The sequence below is a fragment of the Leptomonas pyrrhocoris genome, assembly GCF_001293395.1.
Source record: "Leptomonas pyrrhocoris isolate H10 chromosome Unknown, whole genome shotgun sequence".
Classification (NCBI taxonomy): Eukaryota; Euglenozoa; class Kinetoplastea; order Trypanosomatida; family Trypanosomatidae; genus Leptomonas; species Leptomonas pyrrhocoris.
In genome coordinates, this window is record NW_015438382.1 from 204932 (window position 1) to 221470 (window position 16539).

Here is a 16539-nt window from a genome sequence, read left to right on the forward strand (position 1 = left end):
CTCAAGTGGAGCAGCCGTTGACCTGTTGGTTGTCGCCTTTCCTTCCCCTCTCCTCTGTGTGTGTGTGTGTGTGTGTGTGTGTGTGCGTGGCTCTTCTCAACGCTGCAGTGACGTGTGCTACACGCAACGGCTTCTGTGGCGGTCTTGCTTGCTTGGCAAGCGCCTCTGTTTCTCTTTCTCTCTCTGCCTTCCTCCTTTGAGAGTAAGTCGTCGCGTTACTCCTGATCCTACTTCTTTCTCTGCGTACCCGCTTCTACCTTTATTATTTCCCTTGACTGCCTTCTCCTCCTCACCAAGGAAGTCGCAGCAGAGGTGTATTCATTAAGGTTTTATCATTATTATTATTATCACCTACGTGTTTTTGCACCACTGTTTAAACAGTATTTTTTTTAGTTGAAATTCTGTCCACCAAACGTCACGCGCACACAAGCATCTCTCTCTATCTCTGTGTGTGAGTGTGTTCATATCGTGTGCTCTATAGCTGCCCAACGGCCCCGGCTCTCACGTGGCGGACCATCAAATTATCGCTGTTACTGACTTTGAAAAGAGAAGAAATATTTTCCTTTTCTCTTTGGCGCACGTGTGGTCTTGTCGGGTACCGCGTTGCAGCGTCTCCGGTCGTGGACTTTTTTTTAGCTCCTTTCTCTCTCTCTCCCGCTCTACTTGCTTTCGTGGGGTAGTGGCCTCTTTGCTAGTAAAAGCATAAGCCTCTGCTGGGACGTGCGAAGGGGTAAAAGAACGCAGGAGCCGTCGAGGCTGCATCACGGTCCCCTTTGGCAGGGCGTCCCCTCCCCATTTGTGGCGCGGTTTCGCGTTCCCCAGCCCTCCCCCCCCCCCCTTCCGTCGCCGCCGCGGCGTGGTTGGGATTCCACCGTTGCAGCCAGCTTCTTCTGCTGCTGCTTTGCGTTTGTTTGTTTCTGTAAGTCCCTCGTGCATCAACGCGCACGGACAGTAGAGGTCTCTTCGCTTTCTTTTCTCTTTCTTCTTCTCAGCGGTTGTTGTTTGGTGGTCCTCACCACCGCCGCCTGTCCTTTTTCCCCCTCTACTTCTCTCACCTCAACGGAAACCGCCCACCCTTTGCGATTTGTACCTCCTCGCACGTGGTGAAGGCAGTTCAGTCGACCAGCGCGCCGCATCTTGTGTTCTACTTTTATCTTTCTTTAGCCTGTAGACGAAACCCGCTGCACATACCAACGTGGAGAGTCACAGCCACTGCCCGACAGCCGCGCCGTGGATGACAGCTGTGCTTCTTTCGTATTTTCGTTCTTTGCTGTTCTCTCAATGAGTAGTGAGTCAAGTAGTGCTTACGCCGCCCGTGGCGGACACGGCTCGGCTGCGGGGACCTCGAGCACCCCCCATACACCACAGTCCGCCTCACAGTCCTTCTCACGCGAGAGCCAAGACTACCACACACCCGTCAGCGTGGAGAGTCGATCAGAGCGGCGGGGCAGCTCGCCTTTGCCGTCCGCCGCCAGCGCCGCAGGTGGGGTCGAGCGGGGGCGTCCGTCTTCGTCCCCCTCGCCCCCCCCGTCGCCGTTTCCTACCCCGGCAGGCGGTGTTGGAGACACGGTGCAGTCACCACCGCCGCAGCGGCACGCCGTCGTGCTCTCCCCACCGCTCATGTCCTCCACAAACGCGTCCTCCTCGTCGCCGGTGCAGACGGGCGCGGTGGATTCCATGCCGGCCTCCGCCACGGGGCTGCCCGCCGTCGCTGCGTATCAGTGCGAGGGCGAAGCCGTGAACAGCGCCGCACACGTCGACCCAACCAATAATCGAAAAGGCACTATGGGCAACGGTAGCAGTGCGGGGGGTGGCGCCGGCACGAGCACCATTGCACCAGCACAAGTCAACCCTTTCAACGCGAGTCTCAACGCGAGCCTTGCGGGCCTCAACGCGTCCTTCGGCGCGGGCTCCATGAGCATGTCCCAGTCCACGACAAGCGTGTCGCCCACCAATGCGAGCGGTCTCACTCCGTACCGTTCTCTCAACGCTGCCTTTACAATCGGCCCCCGCCCCGACAGCGACGTGGAGGCGTCGGAGGAGTACAACAGCGATGCACCGAGCGTGTGCCTGGAGCTGGACCGGCACGACCCGCCCATCAAGCGCTACTGCAACCTCGGCAGTCTGGAGGAGCGGCGCACCTTCGTGACAGAAGGCTGCGTGACGGCGGCGAAGTCGATGTCGACGCAGCGCATCATCGAGCATCTCCTGCCCGCCATCCTCACCGCCTTCGAAGCGGACGACTACGGGGAGTCGTTTGACAACTGCGCGCCGAGTATCGCGCAGGCACTGCCGCAGGTGATCACGTGCATGGAGCACAAGAACACGGCGAACATCACGTACTTTATGGGGCTCATCATGGAACTGTGCTGCTCCGCGGAGCAGGTCGTGGTGAAGGAGACGATCGCCTCGCTGCAGCAAATACTGGCCATGGTGGAGGACGAGGTGGTGCTGGATTTGTTTCTGCCCTTTGTGCTGACAATGCGCGTCTCCTTCTGGAGCGCACCGCGCACGGTCGCGGCGAGTCTGCTTGGCCACATCGCCATGCGTCCCGCCGTGCTGCAGGCCAGCGGTCTTACGGTGACGGATATGTTCAACTACTACGCCGAGTGCAGCAGCGACGCGTCGACGATGGTGCGGGTTGGCGTCGTCACCTCCCTACACGACTGGGTGCGAGTGGCGTCTGTACACCGTCTCACCTTGGCGGAGATGCCGCTGCCGCTGCTGCGCACCCTCGCCACCGACGACCTCAGCGACACGGTCCGCTACCTGCTGATTGAGGAGATTGTGAAGCTCGCACGGCTGATTGGGCGGAAGTCGACCTCCAAGTATCTCCTCAGCACCTACGTCAGCGCCTTCGTCGACCCCAGCTGGCGCGTGCGCTTCATGGCGGCAAATCACCTCGGCACGATGGCCGCGTTGGTGGTGAACGCCGACGACCTCGAAATCGTGTTGAAGACGCTGGCGGCCGATGAGGAGCCCGAGACACGCGCGGCCGTGGCGCGGCAGCTCGACACCGTCGTGGTGCACTGTAGCAGCGCCATGATCCAGCACTGCTGCGCGCTCGTCGTAGAGCACTTTGCTGAGGACGAGAACCCGGTGGTGCGTCGCAGCGCGGCCCGCCATTGTCACTGCTTCATCTACGGCAGCGATGAGGTGGTGCTGACCATGTGCAACTTCTTAGCGAAGCTGATGGAGGACGCATCCTTCGTCGTGCAGGAGAGCGCCATCGAGAGTTTGGGTGACCTCGTCACGAGCCTCGGCAAGAGCGTTCGTGCGGCCGAGCAGCAGGCGGCGCTGAGTGACAGCATGAATAGCAGCGGGACCACCAACCTGAACATCAATAGCAACAACGGTGGCGGTAATGCAGCGCACGGAGCTGGAACAGGTCCGTCGTCTTCCACCTCCTCTCGCAGCTCCACCTCCAAGCCGCAGCCGCAGCCCCCGCAGTTCGCCCAGCCGCCCATACACAGTCGCAGTGGGCGTCACCACTCCCCCCACCACTCCTCGCGGCTCGTGACGGCGATGGCAGCCGCGAATGGCAGCGCGAACACCGCCGAGTCGAACGTCGCCTTCGTGAGGAAGCGCGCCGACTCCATCGCACGCGCCTTTGTCGATAAGCTTTCGCTGCTGAGCGGGTCACGCAACTGGCGCATCCGCGACGTCGTTGTGCGGGTCACGCAGTACTTTCCGAAGGTGCTCCCGCCGGATCAGTTTCGCCCCCTCACCAGCATCGTCGTCGGGGCGCTGCACGACCCGGTGAGCGCCGTTCGCCGGCAAGCCGTGCACACACTGAAGAAGGTAGCGGCCGCGTACGGTGGGGCGTGGGCGGCGCAGACGGCGATGGAGCTTCTGCACTCCGACACCCTCTCCCCGGCACGGGCGGTGGGGTACATGTGGCGCGTCGTGATGATCCAGTGTTTGGAGGTGCTGCTGCCGGTCGTGCGTGAGCTGGACGCGACGGACCCGGTGCGGCGGCAGCTGCTCCCCATGACGGCTGCCTTGCTTCAGCAGTACACGACCGATCGGGTGCCGAATGTGCGCATCGCGGCGGCACTCGCGCTGCCGAAGTGGTTTGCGTGGTTTGACGTCACGGAGGTGGAGCGCACGGCGTACAACGAGGCGATACACACCTTGCAGCAGGACACCGACGTGGACGTGCTGGATGCCTCGCAGCACATCCCGTACAACCGACGAATCGCCGAGGAAGAAGGCTAATGAGGCGTGCTCAGTGGTGCATTTCCTTGTCAGTGTGTGTGTGTGTTTCCTCTGTCCAACTGCGTATTTAGTAGATGCTGCTCTGTGTCACGCCTTCCAATGGCCTCCGCGTACCGTCAGCAGTAGGACTTTGATTTTTTCTTCTTCTTCCCACCCGTCGATTATTCCTTTTTTGTTGTTGCGTTAGCTTTGCAGGGGCGTCCCTACGGATCGGCTGATGCGCCGTGCATGCCGAAATGCACCGCTGTGGTGGGTTGCTGCCGCTGTTCTTTGCTACCATTATTATTGTTGATGATGACACCTCTTGCCCTCCTCCCTTTCTGTTTTTTCGCAGGAGTTTTTGTTCGCCCTGTACAGTTTCTGGTTATTTCTATTTTTGTAGCTTTTCTCTATTCTAGGTATTACAATTTGTCTTACTGAAGCAAATGGAGGAGTATGACGGTGCGTTGATGCCCGCTGCGGGCTTCTCACTATTCGGCCAAAGCTATATCACGTGTCTCGGTGTGTATTACCTTAGCCGGGTTTTATGTAGCAGAGGCTTCTTCAACGCGGATGTTGTTGCCGAAGGTGGAAGAGGGGGGGGGGCTGGTGGCAGGCGCAGTGCCCGGCGCACCCACACACGGGCAGTCATGAACTCGAGAATCCATACCCAAAGAGGTGTTTTCTTGTTTGTCTGTTTGTTTGTTTTCTTTTTGCGAGCAACACTTATAAACTTATTAACACTGGACGAAGAACGCGCGTCGCACCCGGCTGTGTAAGGCGTACAACGAAACGACGTACTGAACGCAGCTTTCTTTCTTCCTTTTACTCCGTCTTCTTCTTAGCCATCGTCGGCTGTCGAAGAGGGCCATCGACAAGTAAATAGGATCGCTGTCCGTTCTTTTTGTTTTCTCTTGCTTGTTGCTATTGCCACTGCTGTTCTTCCTCGTCGGTGGAGCGAAGGCCTTACTGGGTATTAACTACCATATATATATCCGGGTGGCGGGCGTCTCGCATGTCGTTCTCCACTTCAAAGGCGCCCCTTTCACAACGAACAGCAAAGCAAAACGTGTTGATGCTGTCGCTCGAGTTCATCTGTGCAGCAAACTTCGATTCCTCTTTCTCTCTCTCTCTCTCTCCATCCGCCGCTTCACCGATTCCTCCTTACAATTTTCACTATTAGATTTCGGCGAACCGCGCAACCGCACAGTTGCCGATTCTTGTTTTGTTTTCCGATACGACGGCGGAAGAAACTCTTCCGACGGAGATAACTCTGCACTCCCTGTTTCTCGAGAAAGAGAGAGAGAGAGAGTTCAGCTAGATTTTTAGATTGCCATAGACTCCACCACCATTGTGCCGCCAGACGGTTCGCCTCATTTACGCCCTGTGTTTATCATTACTATCATTATTATCAGTAGCTGCTGATCGGTGCCAGCAGTATTACTGGGTAGGGTGCTTTCTGCTTTGTTTGTTGTCGTAACCTGTATCCTTTCCAATTGTTTTTGTTCTCACCTACAGAGGCGCGTGTGCGTGTGTGTGTTCCATCATGCCTTCTTCAACGCCCTCTCCGCAGCAGGCGGCGGACCTCGCAGAGGTGCCCATCGCGGTACACCCGTACAACCTCGACAGCGTCTTCCTCTCCAAAACCATCGTCTCCCTCCAGGAGATGTTCACCAACACGGTGGACGGCCGATTCGATCTCTCGCCGCTGCCCGCGAACACCGCCGTAGCACTGCCAACCAAGACAGAAGTGGAAGCCGTCGCCGCGCCGTCCACCGCAGTTCCTCTTGCTGAAAGGAATGTGTCGTCAGCGCTGCCCTTCTCCGGCGGGTCGCAGCCGTACGTTGCGTCCACGCCACGCGACGCCTCTTCTGCGCACTCCACCTCCTCGGTGCAGCAACACCAACAAGTGGCGCAGACCGCCGACGCGCAGCGAGTGCCACCGCACGGCTCCCCTAAAGCGAACAATGCGACGCCGGTGTTCACAAGGTCGATGTCGTCGTCATCTGAAGCTCACGCCTCGCCGCACCTCACAGTGGTCCCCCTCGATTCCTATCACCTCCTACTCTCCTTCCGAGAAGTGGACCTTGCTGAGACGGCCGCGTCAACGCAGAACCGAAGTGACGGCGAAGGAAGCAGCGGGGACGCGGACTTTGCCGCAGCAACACGGCGGGCGACGTCCTCCGTGGAGAAGCTGTCCGCAAAGGCGCCCGGGCCGCGACCACCCCGCAGCGGGGTATCGGTGGTACGTCGCCTCGAAGGCGACATGCGGGGCAGCTGTTGCTGCTCCCCCTCCTTGCACACCGCCTCCTCTTCAACAACAGCAGCAGCAGCAGCAGACGGGCAGTCGGTGTACCCGACGCTCTCTCGCCTTGCGCACGACCTCCCGTTTCGCGGCTTTGACGGCTGGGTACGTGATTACACAGCCTATGGGCTGTCGCGTAACGCCACAGCGCTGCGGGGGGCGTGGAGGGACAAGCTGCGCGAGGGGGAAGAGAATGTGGACACTGAGGAGGAGGACAACGCTGGTGGCCACGGTGATGCATCGATTCTACTTCCCACAGGCACGGTGATGGAGGCGACAACAGGCACGGTGCCAGCAGATGATGCGGATGGCGCCTCGCCGCCGGCACAGCCCCACGCCGATACTTTGGACTCTGCACAGGACGGTGCTGCATCGAGCCGCAGCAGCCCCGTCGTGCAAAAGCCTTCAGCATCTTCACCCGACGGCTGCGGCGACGACGGATCAAAAAGTACTGTGAAGATCGAACCGGCGATCGCGGCTGCTGCTGACGTCGCAGATGGAGACGTGCCACCCCAAGATGCGGGCAACACGGCTATCGCCGCCTCGGCAGCAGCAGATGCAGACGCACCGACGGCGTGCGTGCCGGATAGTGGAGAAGACGGAAAGCAAAGCGTCACGTTGGAGGGAAAGGCGGTGTCGCCGTCGCTGGACCGGCTGAACTGCAGTAGCACCACCGCATCGTCCTCCATGACCTCTTCCTGTTCTCCCCCCTCGGACGACAACACCGTCACGCGAGACATGAACCACCACAACAACGATGCTGCTGCCGCTGAGAAGGGACGTGCAGGTGCCGTAGGAGGTGTAGAACAACCAAAGACAACCGCGGCAGGGGAGGCAGGGACGACCGACGCCCACGACACACCACTACAACCGCCGTCTCCTCATACGGAGCAACTCTGGAGTGACGAACGTCGACGCGAGGCACAGGTCTCGTCGCAGCTGGCGCACCGCTTCGTTGTCTCTGACAACACCCAGCACGCTATCTGGGCCATTGAAGTGACCGTACCTGCCATGCAAGTCCGCGTCGTACCACCCGCTGAATTCTACAGCCTCGAAGGGAAAAGCGACGATGGTGACGTGGAGCAAGACGCAGGAGACGACAACAACAGCCATGGAGACACGACCGGCGAAGCAGCAATGCGGTTGCCGCGTAAGCGGTCAGCGACGGCGGTCACACAGGCCCGCCCCGCAACTACCACTAAAAATGGTTCAGCAGGTATGCCGGCTCAGCAACGATCTCCTTCACCAGCAGATCCACGGTCTGCCGTGCACCACAACAACACGGACGACGACGGGGACAAAACGAAAGAGTCGCCACTCCCCGCGCAGGCCAGTGCCGTGGGCATCAGCCCCAGCTGCTCTGCGTCGGTCGTCACTCAGCCCCCGCACGGTGCGTCCTCTTCGACGTCCCAAAGCTGTCACACCCGTCGCGGTCGCTCTTCGAAATCGGCGAGTCCGTCGGTGGCCCTCGCTCAGGCGGCTCTGACGCCCCTCATCGGAGGGGCTCGGGGCTTTGTAGACGGCCACTTCAGTGTTGCTCGCTTCAACGCCCCAGGCGCGCTGTGCTGGCGGGTCGACGAAACCGATGACGACGAGGAGGAGGAAAACACCTGTCTAGCTGCCGAGGACCCCCTCCGCTACGTACAGCACCATCGCCGCTGCGCGGTGCTCTTCATCAGCGACGTCGGCAACTGTGCCATTCGATATGCCAACTTCCACAACCGGCTCGTCCGCACCATCGCCGGCATGAATGGAGTCCCCGGCTACCGCGATGGCAGCTGTGCGTCGTCGCTGCTGCGGGCCGCGACAGCGCTGGCGTGGTGCTCGGCAGGGCTGCTCTTCACGGACGGCCCTAACAACGTGGTGCGGCTCATCACACACGTGAACCGGCAGACGCATCCGCACACGGCGAAGGGACGAAGTTCGCAGGACGCCATCGCCACCGAAGCAGCGCAGAGTGAAGCGGAAGACGAGCCCCATCAGCGAGACGTTGGCGCTGACGAAGAAATGGGTAAAGCGGCGAAACGTGGTGACGAAGCCGCCGCACAACCAGCGCAGCTTCCTGGGCGACCTTCTTCCGCAGACCCGGCCTCCCTCGCTGTGGCCTCTTCGGACCACGCAGCAGCCGGCAAGAACGACGACCCTCCCTCAGCAAACAGCAAGGACGCGCCGGACTCGTCTCCCGCCGCAGACATAGCGGGGGAAAACGCCTCTATGAAAGCTGACGATCAAAGCACGTCGGTAGCGGCCAACCCTGCCCTCCCCCTCCCTCGCACCCCTGAGCTGTCGGATACGTGCGCCTCCAACGTCAACGTGAACGTGAATCACGCGTCCGACAGCAAGGCTGAACGGGCCGCAACGTCCAGCGTCGTGCCGCGTGTGTGGACGCTGGCGGGTTGCTGCGTCACACGGACTGAGATCACCGCCGGCGAGGAGAAAAGTGGAGCTACTCGTGCTGCCGCCGCTTCCTACGTGGATGGCCGCACCCCGACCCACGCCTGCTTTGGCTACCTCAGTGACATGGCGTTGTGGGCTGACGAGACGGGCGACACGCAGCTCTACCTTGTCGATCAAACGCACCACGCCGTACGCGTGGTAGACGTGGAGGGAGGCGTGTCAACCTACGTGGGTCCGCTCGACTACTCCGCTCCCACTGCTTCTACACGATCAGAAGCGTCGCACGAGAGGAGCGGCCTGGGAGGGGCGGCGGCAGACGCGTTGCCCCCGGGTCTGGTGTACCCGTCCTGTCTCGCGATGGCTGCCCTGATCAAGGAGCGGTCCCCCGCGTTGATGGACAGCACCAACGCTGGCATGCTGACACCGCAGCCGTACCTGTGCTCCTCCACGCCGCTGTTGTTCGTTGCAAGCGCCGTCACGGGTGTCGTCTCCGTCTTGCTGCCCATCTCGCAGCGCAGCGAGTTGGTGCCGTGGAACGTGGCGGCTGCCCTTCAGCAGTCCGCCCAAGTCTCAAAAGGAAACGAAGATGCTGCGAAACGAAATGGTGAAGCCTCCGCGGCCTTTCTTCAGCGCATTCACAATGCGTTGTCGCTGGGCGTCGCCACGGAGGGCAGGCGCACCATCGGTGAGGCGACCGCGCCATCCCTGAAGCACGTCGTCGCGGGCTGGGGGGTCGAAGACGACGAAGAAAGCGGATGCGCAGCGCACGGTGACGGCGTCGGTGCCGCCTCTGCGTACACGCGAAGCGTGCTGCGACACGCCCGTCTTCAGCAGGCACTCCTTTACCTTCGGCTGCGCTTTCCGTGGGTGCTGCCGCCGGCGGTGCCGCAGCTGAGCTCGCGTCTGGTGGCGGGCTGCACCTGCCACGTCTCCGGCAAGCGTCGCGGCAGCTCAACGCAACGACGTTCCGTGACGTCCTTCGCTCCTCCGCAGAGCGCTGCCCAGCCAACGCCGCTCGCCGGTGCGGGAGTAGGGGTCTCGTTGCTGCCGCGCTCCAGCCGTAGCCTGACCAGTGGAGGTGGGTACAGGGCGTCCTCCTCCCCCGTCGCCTCTCCGCCGGCGCGGCCCCTGCAGCCGCACCGACTGCTCTTTAGTACGCCGCCGCGGCACCCGGTGGTGGGGGTGCCGTACACGCACTCCATCACAGACCCCCGCACGGCCGCCGCGGCGAGGGAAGTGGCGGACCTGCTCCTGCACGGTCCCCCATGCGCCGCTGCTGCTGCTGCGCCACGCCTGGTGGAGGTGGAGGATGCGGATGGAGTGGAAGCGGCTGAGGAACCGCGAAAGGCGGGCAGGCGCCCGTCGAACGCGCAGGATGACGAGCGTGTGGCAGCGGAGATGCTCGAGGCTCAACAGAAACGCGGTAGCAGCAGCAGCAGCAGCAGCAGCAATCCTCTTCCCGCCGATGATGATGGTGATGCAGAGAGAGACGAGGAAAGGGAGGCAGTCGACGGCGGCGATGGCAGCGTCCACCACAACGATGGGCGGGAGGAAGACGAGAGAGAGGAGGGAGAGCGGCCCGTGGCGAAACCGCGCAGTCAGTGGCTCCCGCCTCCAACGAAGAGTGTCTCCCGCTCGCCCGTCGGGACCCCGCGAGGGGGTGCAGCAACAGCATCCGCAGCGGCAGCAACAACGGACGTCACGGAGGCTGTGGACACGACACCGCTGCCGCCGTCTCCGTCCTCCTACGCCGCGAAGTTTGAACGTTTGCCGGCGGAGCAGCGCCAACTTCGGGTGCTACAAACGCTGGAAGAGCCAACACCGCGGGCCGGTAGCGGTGCGGCCCCCCGCGAGCTGTCCGCCTCCCCATCCCCTAAGAAGGTCCGCACAAGCAAAGAAGCGCTGCCGCGTAAAACGGGTCGTCAGCACGCATATCCAAATGCGGAGGACGACCGTCACGGGAGCGCTCGCGAGAAAGGCGACAGCACCGAAAGCTCTGCCTCCTCCCTGCACCAACGCCAGCAGCAGCCTTCACGCAAGTGCCGGACCCCGTCGCGATCACCCAACAGCTCCAGCGGACGCGCCAGCCCTCCCCTCACCCCGCGTTCGATGACCGCCCATCAGCTCATGCAGCGTCGCCGCACCAGCCGAAGCAACACCGCCCCGCACGTGCCGTCAGTCGGCAGCACCGCCGGCACAGGGAAAGGAGTGTCGCAGGAGAAGGAGAAAGCGCCAACGAAGGGTTCCGTGGCCGGTCCGCAGGGCACGAGAAGCACCGAAAAGGAGGAAGGTCGGGAAGGACGAGCAGACTCGCCGTGCCGTGGCCGATCGCCGTCGCACGCCGTGCACGAGGCAGGAGATGCACCTCCGCTGCGGCCGTCAGCCGAGCGGGGCACCGCGCCCGTCCTGCTCGCAACGCCTTCGCTTTTTCACGATGCCTACGACGCGGCGGTGCGGCGACTCTTTCGCGTCTACGCGTACTTCGCCACCCGCACTGTCACGCACGCCGTGGTGGCCGGCACGCGGCGGCCGTCGCGCGAAGTCGAGCACTACAGCATGTCCTTCTCGGCGTTCCATCGCTTCGTGGTCTTGACGGGCTACGTGGACTATCTCGCTGATGTCGCGGCGGCAGCAGCAGCAGCAGCAACGAATAAGGAGAAACACGAGGAAGCGCCACCGGAGAAGTGGTCGACGAATCTTACCCAAGTGCAGCGACGCGGTGCGGTAGCGGCGGCGGCGTCGCGGCCCAACGGCAAGTCCGCCTCTCTCGTAAGGGGATCCACGCACCCCACCGCCTCATCCCCGTCTCCGTCCTCGTCAGCCCCGTCGCTGCAATCATCATCATCGCTGCCGCCGCCGCCGCTGCAGCTGCTGCCTCTCGCCGTCACAGACAGCCGGGCCGTGGTGGACGTGCTGTACAGTTGTGGGGTGCGCACGCAGGGCTATCACGTCGTCACCCGCATGGACTTCCAGGCCTTTCGGCGGGCGGTGCTGCTGCTGCGCACGTGGGCAAGCACCGCACACACGCACGACGAGCTGTGGAAGAGGCGTCCGTCGTCATCAGCAGCCGCAGCAGCAAGGAACGTGAACCTGAAGGAGGACCACAACGATGGCGACGACGACAACGACCGGGACGCGGCGGCCTTCGCCTTCCTCGACCGCGTGCCCTCGCTGGACGCCCTCTCCGCCGAGGAAGTGGTGGCCGCCTACGCGGAGGTGTACGCCCAGGCGGTGCGGACGGTGCCGGCCCTCCACGCACTCCACCCCGGAGCGCGCTTGGCAACGGACGGGGAAGGGAGGACGACAGAGGGGGAGAAGGAAGATGAGGAAGAAGAAAACCCTCGACAGCCGAATGCGTCTTCCGGCTCAAACGCGGCGCACGTCGTGCCACAGCTACCGTGTTCGACCAGAAGTTCGTCCCTGCGCTCCCTTGAAGACGCGATGGGCCTCGGCAACGGTGCAGCTGACGCTGATCGGTCAAGCAAAGCCAGCAGCAGCGACAGCAAAGTTGGAAGCGACCACGCAGAACAGCACGCGCGGTCCTCGCTGCAGGTACCCTCCGACGACGACCGCTCTGCTGCCGCGGCCACCCCGCCTGTCTCGCCTATTTCGCTCGCAAAGAACGGCGAGGACGTCTCCTGTATTCTCCTCGACGAGGACAACCGTAAGGAAGGCCCAGCGAGTGGCAGCGCAGCGCCGCCCTCCTACGTGCACTCTGCTCTCACACGAGAGGAGCGACTCGCGCTGGATGACCTGCTTCGCCTCCTGCAGCGCAACGAAGGTACGCTGCGACAGCTCTTCGACGCATACAGCGTGCCGGTGGTGGTACACCGATCCAGCCGGTACGAGGCGCCGCGTTCCGCCGCTGCCGCCGCCGCCGCGTCGAACCCGTGTTCGTTAATGTTAGGGGATAGTTGCAGCCAGGGCAGCCGAGACGCCTCTCAGGTTGTGTGTGGCGGCGGTGGTGAGGGGGGTCGTGGTCGTCGTGGTGCGAGAAAAGCCTTGGGCTCAGCGTCTGCGTCGCTGAACTCCACCGCGCTGCCGCCGCCACCTCAGCAGCGACCCCAGCCTCGGCGAGAAGAGACAAGCCGTGTCGGTCCCACAGCGGCTGCACGATCCACTGCCAGCCCCGCCGAGGCAGCGCTGTGCTACGTCCGTCTCGCCCTGCCCTCCACCCGACAGGACATGTGGTGGAAGGTGCAGCAGCTCTATACCATGAGCGCCCTCGAGAGCAAGGAGGTGTTTGAGCGGACGAGTCACACCGTGCGTGTGGTACCCTACAGGCTTTTTGTGTCGCTGTGGCGCACACTGGATGTATTCCCCTCCCTCATGACGGTCACCGCCACGCAGCAGGCGTACTGGGATGCCGTGACGACGACGCTGCTGCGCGGGACGTGCGGGAGTGCGTCTGCGGCCGCGTACGACTCCGCACTGCAGACCCACGTAGAGCAAAAGAATGGATCAGTGTTCATGTCATCTCCTGGTCCATCATCATCATCAGCGCCAGCAGGAGGAGCAGCAGCAGCAAAGGCGAAGGCCGCACGAGACAAGGCGATCGAAGAGCTTCTCTTTGCGCACACAGGCCTTACGTATCCGTGCTTCATGGAAGCTGTTGTGCGCGTCGCCATGACGGTGTTCTCACACGAGGTGGACCGCGTCGCCTACCCGACCAGCACCGCCAAGACAACCGGCTTAATGCAGTGGTGCAACACGCAAGTGCGTTTAGGACTGGTCGAGCAGCGGACGCGGAAGCATCTGCACCGTCCAGCGGCGGCGGCTATCGCCGATGAAGGCAGAGGGGGGAGCCGTCGCCGTAGTGACGGGGAGGCCGGTGTTGGAGGGGGAGGCGCCTGTCGCAGCTTTGCCGGGGCAGCGGCGTCGTCGCTTCTGGCCACACGCGGCGCCGGATCGTCTGCGGTCTTTCCGGACCACCTGCAGCTCTTTCACGTGCCCTCCACCCAAAAGAAGAAGGCAACGTAGTGCTTGAGAATCGATCTCCTGCTGTGTGGGGCGTACGTGAACAATTGAAAGATCACGGCAGCGGATGTGTGTGTGTTTTTCCCCTCGTTGATTGCTCTCTCTTATCCTCTTCTCCTACTGTTGTTTGTAGTGAAGATGCTCTTCTCTGTGCGTGTGTGTGTGTGTGTGTTGCTGAGTAATGCAACGTGGCGTTGCCTCTCTCGCTCTCTCTCTCTGACAAGAACCAAGCAGAGTAATTGATTACTGTCCTCTCTTATGAGAGGGGGAGCGTTATATTGTGCGAGCACACGTGCCCACGCGTAGTTACCCTGCTACTGACACGCTGCCTTCCAGTGGTGCATAACGGCAAGGACCCCCTTTCGCATTACGAAGAGGCTTGCGCTCGAGACTGTTTGCTTGCCGGCGGCGCGGCTCCCGGGACGCTCTACGCTCTTCTGATTTCCTTGCTTTTTCGACCTGCGCTCCCCTTCGACGCCAGCACAACACACCGCTACGGGCGCCTTCACAACAGCGCACACAACAAGAAAGCACCGAGGAAATGACGAAGAAGTGTTGCAAGCAGCCTTCAAACTAGAAACACCTGTGTGGTCTCCCCCTCTCTTTCTCTTAGGTATCTCTATATTCTTCCGTTGACAGCGTTTGATTTTTTTACGTTTCTTCAGCTCTTTTTTTTTTTAAGAGGAAAGGGCAGTTGCGATGCCGCCGCCGGCCTCCGCAGCAGCCATGAATGCGGCATCGCGCATGAACCGCCGCGTCTCGCGCATTGATCACAAAACCGCAGAAAAACTCTTTCCAAGGGAGCAGCGACTGCAGTGGCCGGACGGCTATTTGCCCGCCAGCGGCGTCGCCCACCTCCTTCGCCCGAACGGCGTTCCCTTTCAGGAAGTTTTGGAGTGCTACGCGGACATCAAGCAGGATCAACAGCACGAATTGCAGCGCGACTTTGCGGCCGACTACACGCTGTGGCACCGCTGCGCACTGGAGCAGTTTGTGCGCAGCCTCGGTGTCCACCGCCGTCGCCGCTTTACCCGCCTCACCGCGCGCGACCGCCTCGTGCACGACGGCGACGTCCGCGATGTTTTCCAGCTGCCTCCGTACGCGCCACCCGCACCGATGCGACTTCCCGGCGACCTGCATCGACGTGGAGCTGCTGATCGTCCGCAGCAGCAACAGGTACCAGCGTCTTTATCGTCAAAACAAGAAACGGGGAAGACGGCATCGTCCCAGCAGCAATGGCAGCAGCCTCCGAAGTACTACGAATTTCAGCCCTATGCCGCGACACAGGAGTACGCCATGCTCCCCGTCCGCAGCGTCCACTCTCCGCAGCAGCGGGTGCAGTTTACCACCTTCCCGCAGCTGCGAAATGTGCTGCACACCGACTTCGATTCCATGTCGGCCATGCGCGCGCTGAGCCTGTACAGCGACGACTCCATCGTGTTCACGCGCGAGCTGGTGCAGACGATCGCCCTGTACCTCCTGCGCCGACTGGACGAGATCGCACAGGCGGAGTCGTCGTTCCTCGCGTCTGCGTCCACGGCCTCGGACGTGACGTCATCGCTGTCGCCTCTCGGGCGTCCCACCTTTGCGGCCGAAACGCCGGTGGTCGCCTTCTTCGGGAACGGGCGGCTGGCGTGGATGCTGAACGAGAGCGGGCTGTTGCCGCAGTCGGTGCGTGCGGTGCAGCTGCCACGCCACGCAGCTGAGCGGCAACGTCGGCAGACGCACCTGCTACAGAGGCAGAAGAGCTTGGGGGACAGCTTCGGCTTCCACAGCGCTTTCTCAGCCATTTTCCCGTGCGAGACGCTCTCGGTCGGCGACGCGCTGCGCAAGTACAGGCCGGCCATCGCGCTCGTCGAGCCGCACGTCGACCGCGACTACCTCTCCGACCTGCGCGGGTTCTTTAGTGTGCGGGAGGTGCTCTGCTGCGGCCCGATCGACTCCCCCGCGATGGGCAGCTTCGCCTTTCCGTTTCTCAGCTTCGGCGTCACGCCCGGCCCGACGACGTACTGGGCCTACAACGACAACCTGCACAAGGTGACCGCCGCGGCGCGGATACAAATGCCGATGGACGCGCCGTTTGTGTCGCAGGGCTACGAGCGGTGCTACGTGGACGACGTCTCGGCCTACCTGATCTCCCCCAACGACTGTCCGGCTCTCACGCATCAGTACCGCTGCTTGGCATTTCGCCGCGTGCGCCCGCCGGTGTTGCAGGCGGTGACCTCCGCACAGCAGCAGCGCGTAGCACCGGAGCCACGCACGGCGCCGTCGTCTTCCTCCTCCGCATCCGCCGTGGCAGAGACCGGATTCCCGCACACACCGACAGCAACAGCAGCGTGATGGGATGGGATGAGGGAGCGGAAAGCAAGTCGTAGCGCCTTTATCGGTCTTCCGCGCGTTACCTCAATGAAGGGCATCGCGGGGGTTTTCTTTTCTTTTCCTTGCCTACTCACCGATGCACTCCTCTTCACCGGCGGAGCCTTTCCCGTGAATCCCTCGTTCATTCGTTGTCGCCACGGTTATTACGTTCTCTTTGTTTGTTGTGTTCCCGAGGTGGCAGTCGGTCAACAGTGGAGAAATTGTGATTATCACAAAGAAGGAAAGCGAGGAAAGCATGCACCACATAATCGGAGTTGTGTGTGTGGTGGGTGGGGGGGTGGGGG

At 61.9% G+C, this 16539-nt stretch overlaps 3 protein-coding genes across 3 annotated transcripts; all 3 read left to right on the top strand.

Annotated features, from left to right (window-relative positions):
- Positions 1–295: 295 nt before the first annotated feature.
- Positions 296–4218, top strand: ABB37_08782 (putative protein phosphatase 2A regulatory subunit; the record flags this gene model as incomplete). Its single annotated transcript, XM_015807896.1, has 1 exon — positions 296–4218. The coding sequence occupies exon 1, from the start codon at positions 1621–1623 to the stop codon at positions 4216–4218; it is 2598 nt and encodes an 865-aa protein (XP_015653554.1). The 5' UTR covers positions 296–1620.
- Positions 4219–5378: 1160 nt separating this feature from the next.
- ABB37_08783 (hypothetical protein) lies at positions 5379–13879 on the top strand (the record flags this gene model as incomplete). The annotated part of the gene is made up of 1 exon (XM_015807897.1): positions 5379–13879. The coding sequence occupies exon 1, from the start codon at positions 5744–5746 to the stop codon at positions 13877–13879; it is 8136 nt and encodes a 2711-aa protein (XP_015653555.1). The 5' UTR covers positions 5379–5743.
- Positions 13880–14575: 696 nt separating this feature from the next.
- ABB37_08784 (putative mitochondrial hypothetical protein) lies at positions 14576–16216 on the top strand (the record flags this gene model as incomplete). Its single annotated transcript, XM_015807898.1, has 1 exon — positions 14576–16216. The coding sequence occupies one exon, from the start codon at positions 14576–14578 to the stop codon at positions 16214–16216; it is 1641 nt and encodes a 546-aa protein (XP_015653556.1).
- Between the last annotated feature and the right edge of the window lie 323 nt (positions 16217–16539).